Raw genomic sequence first — 3,989 nt, 5'->3', positions numbered from 1 at the left:
ACTCAAATCTTATATGTCCAGACAGCAGACCAACTTTGAAACTTCTGAAAGACGACTTTGTTGGCATGAGGAAGTCTGAGTATTTCAATGAGGAAGTTTGCGATCTCTGGTAATCTGATGTGAGAGAGAACACAATGTACAGGCCTGAGCACACTCTCATTATGAATTGTCTGGACGGAGTGTGTAGTCTATGGCTTTGAAAATAAAAGATCTAGGACGGGCTTGAGAAGAGCATGGCTATGGTATTTATGATGCCAAATATTTTCTAGTGAAAAATTCCATGTAAATTACATTTCCTTTTGTTTTGTTCTGCAAAATGTTTGGTTTGATTTGCACCTGTCTTCATTTTTAATGGAGTGGAACACCAAATACATTTCAACAATATACTGAAAGTTTTATGAGACCCAGTTATAATCTCTTTGTTTTAGTGGCAGTCGAGTTGCGTGAGTCAGTTGTTGAGAACATTTTTAAGAAGTGAAGCGTGAGGAAGTGAAATTTAAGGAACTTCAGCAGGATTTTGTCAGATCAGAATCTAGTGCACAAAGTTTTCAGTTTCATCCTCCCAAGAAATTGCTCCACAACGCCGGACAACGCACTACAAGAGCTTCCTTCCCCTTTTTTCATTGTTTATTTCTCCTTATAGTACTTTCATTTGTTGCCAACATCCTACTAAGTACAACTTTTTAACAAAAACGTTACACCACAAGATACAATCACTTTATTTGCCTCAAAGTAACTGTAAGTACAAGGAGTTTTTCATGCTACTGCCGATGGTGGCCCCGGGGCTTCATTGGCTCCTCGCTCTCTACTATTTGCAGAAGCGGCCGTGTATTGCACAGGTCAGGACAACGATCAGCATGACGAACTCTTGGAAGTCGACCTCAGAGTCCCTGTTTAAGTCCAGATTTTTCAGGAACTTGTCCACTTCGTCGGGGTTCTTCGCTCCCTGCACATCAGGAAAAGCAAATAAAAACTTTACTGGCAGGTTTGCTTTCACCATGTCCTTTTAGAACCACGTTTAGCTGATTAAATCGGTATATTTTAGATAAATACAAGGTCTTTGAAGATGGAATTCAATAAAAAGTTGTCTCAATGTACAATAACCCCTACAGAGACAATAGCCTTGACGTACATCGACTGACTATTTTTCATATAATTTCTGGTATGTCTTAGTTCACTTGAAATAAGACAAAATTAACTCACAACTAACTTTTCAGCAACATATAGGAGCTTGTTTTAAGTCAATTATAAATGGAAAAAGTACTAGATCCACTGGCAGATAATCACTTAGGGGAAAAATGTTTTGTCGTAGGTGAAAAAATCTTCCAGTGAAACTCTGACTTTTTAAAATAGGTATTAGGAAATTATTTACCTAAAACAGTCTCCTCTGTCTCGCTGAAAAGTGACTTGTAAGTTAGTTTTGTCTTATTTCAAATGTACTAAGATATTTGCACCAGAAAAACGTACTTAGTAAGATTTTATGTTTTTGCACCGTAGTCCAAAATATGATGCCTTGCCTCAATAGATGTTTAGAAACTCTGTTGATGTTAAAGCTATGAGCTCTGCATGATTATCTTGTCTGTTTCCACCCTGATGCACACAGGCATCCCTCCGCAGGTGAGCAACGTACCTTGAGCAACCCAGGCAGCTCCTTCTCTACCAAAGTCTTCACCTCAGCTTTGCTCAGCGTACTCTTCTTCCCATCAGAACCAGCGTATTGGTCAAAGGTCTGTATCAGGGTGGCCATTGCCATCTCCAGGTGACTCATGATTGCAGCCGGTCTGGTCCTTAGCGTAGTTCAGGGGAGAATTGGAGCGGCGGATGCACACGGTGTGGGGACAAAAGGTGGAGGCTGTTTTTATATTGTGTGGACCAATGATGAGGCTAGACTTGAAAGGTTAAGCAATGCCGTGTGTTTACCATAGGTGGTGGCTCCGACTCTACAGACAACATCCATACTCCACCCAATGTACATACCCACTAAAAGCCAGCTTCTGTCATTGTCTTGTTGATTTAAGGAGGGGCCCTATCATTAATGTAACAACAAGATGGGTCGACTTAAGCTGGAGACCAAATTACTTTAATACTTTAGGTTGTTATCATTTTATTGTGCAATCTAGGATCCAAACACTGCAGATTGTTGTGTGTTTTTTTTAAGGATCACGATATCGAAACAGGTTTAAGTTCACAATCACTACATTTCACCGTGGTCAGTGGTTGCCCATGCTTCTGCACACCAGCGAACACAAACAGGTTTTGTGAACAGAAGTGTTTGCTTTTGCTTGTGTTTTCTCTTGTGCACCTGATTTCCTGCAAACAATCCCTTAGGGTTTCTGAAAGTAAGCAGTCTTTGCTCACACAGTCAACAACTGCTTTCCCTGCCTTATTTTTTTATCTCTGCTTCCAGATATATTATAATGAAGTGCATCAGGAAAAGGTACAAATGTTCACATTACCAGTTAATGTGATCTGATAAGCCCAGATAGGAAAGTATAGCTTGTATTTGTATCCTGGTTGTATCATGAATGTCACTTTTGTACCTCTGACATCTTCAGTTTTCTTTGCATTTATTCTCTACTGACTGCGAAACAGATTGCTCCTTGGAAATAATAGTTTATCTTGTACAGCAAGACAAACTTGTTGTACAGCATAACTCCTATAGATTAATAAAAACTGACAGCCAAGCCCCTGCTGACGGCCAGGGATCCATGTCAGATTGGATGACTTTATCTTACAGTTCTGTAAAATAATAAGAACAGATTTGTTCCCCATTGAAGATTGTCAATCAGGTTCTATTTGAGTGACTTCTTGACTCTTTGGGACTGCCATTATTTGGACTCAGATATGGCAGCTTTCCGAAACGTTTTAAGACTGCTTCTTGTTTGGTTATTTTGGTATAATACATTTTTTAAGATCTTAAAAATTTAAAACATTATCTGTAAGGGGAGAAATGCTCTTTCATAGCACCGTGTGTTTACAGTATTTTGTCAAAAGAGCCATCCTACGGATGTGGTGAATGTGTTTGTCTAGGGCGAAAGGAAAAGGCAAAGTTTATCTGCAACCAGAATAAACCAGGCCACAATATAAGAAAAGCCACAGTAGCTGGTTAACACCTTCTACTGGTCATTGCAAGGAATATGAAATTGGTGTAATCATATGATGATGCAGAGTTGTTTTGATTCAGCTATGTGAAGGAGAGTTTTGTTGAACTATTCAACCAGGAAAGAGGTCTCTTCTTTTGATTGGTTTCCATCAACATCTTTGGCCTCGAATGTCATATTAAGTTTGACATTAGTTGGTTTGTTTCAACTCTTCTTTTTCTGGATTATTCTGATTATATGACATAGAGCTGCAGTTATTTTTATAAACTAAATTCCAGTGGAAATTATTGAATTTAATGTGGATTTTATTCCATCTACACAGGATCAAAATTATACATACGGGCTCAAAGAGAAACATAGACAGCCACTAATGTTTGGGTGAATGTGCTACAGGAAGTTGCACTGTCACCACACACTTTTTTTATTCAGTCGTTCTTGTACTCATCAGAAAGCTTCTAGGATAATTCTTGATGAGCTAGAATTAGCACATTCAACTTTTGTTGACAGAATCGGTAAAGCTTTGGCTGTTTTTTTGTCCATAAATGAGCTTTAGTTTGTGTTCTGCCTTAAGTTGACATCTTGTTCTGTGTTTGTTATTGTCATGTTTAAACAGCTTGTTGATTCCAAGTCTCAGCCATCTGACAAAATCAAATAAGAAGCCCATGACAAAAAACTGACACAAGCTCACTTAAACTTTGCAACATGGATGAGAAATAGATTCGGTGTCAGGCTTTCTGACCTTAAATAACTTTGTGTTTTTTTTTTTTTTTTTTTTACTTTAATTCAGTCAATCTAAAGGCAGTTGGAACACAAAGATAGGTTTGTTTTACTCTATCATTTGTATTTTTAAAGCCTCTTCTAAATGCTTCTCTGGGTGTTTTCTGTAAC

At 38.3% G+C, this 3,989-nt stretch overlaps 1 protein-coding gene across 1 annotated transcript; it reads right to left on the bottom strand.

Moving 5' to 3' along the window:
• Positions 1 to 695: 695 nt before the first annotated feature.
• LOC103140632 (protein S100-P) lies at positions 696 to 1,850 on the bottom strand. Its single transcript, XM_007555869.2, has 2 exons — positions 1,631 to 1,850; positions 696 to 946 (listed from the first exon to the last, which is right to left on the bottom strand). The coding sequence occupies exons 1-2, from the start codon at positions 1,766 to 1,768 to the stop codon at positions 809 to 811; spliced, it is 276 nt and encodes a 91-aa protein (XP_007555931.1). The 5' UTR covers positions 1,769 to 1,850; the 3' UTR covers positions 696 to 808.
• Positions 1,851 to 3,989: the final 2,139 nt, after the last annotated feature.

This window comes from Poecilia formosa, unplaced genomic scaffold (assembly GCF_000485575.1).
Source record: "Poecilia formosa unplaced genomic scaffold, Poecilia_formosa-5.1.2 Scaffold73, whole genome shotgun sequence".
In the NCBI taxonomy this organism is placed as follows: domain Eukaryota; kingdom Metazoa; phylum Chordata; class Actinopteri; order Cyprinodontiformes; family Poeciliidae; genus Poecilia; species Poecilia formosa.
The sequence above is the reverse complement of the archived record's forward strand: the minus strand, read 5'-3'. Positions and strand labels throughout refer to the sequence as shown.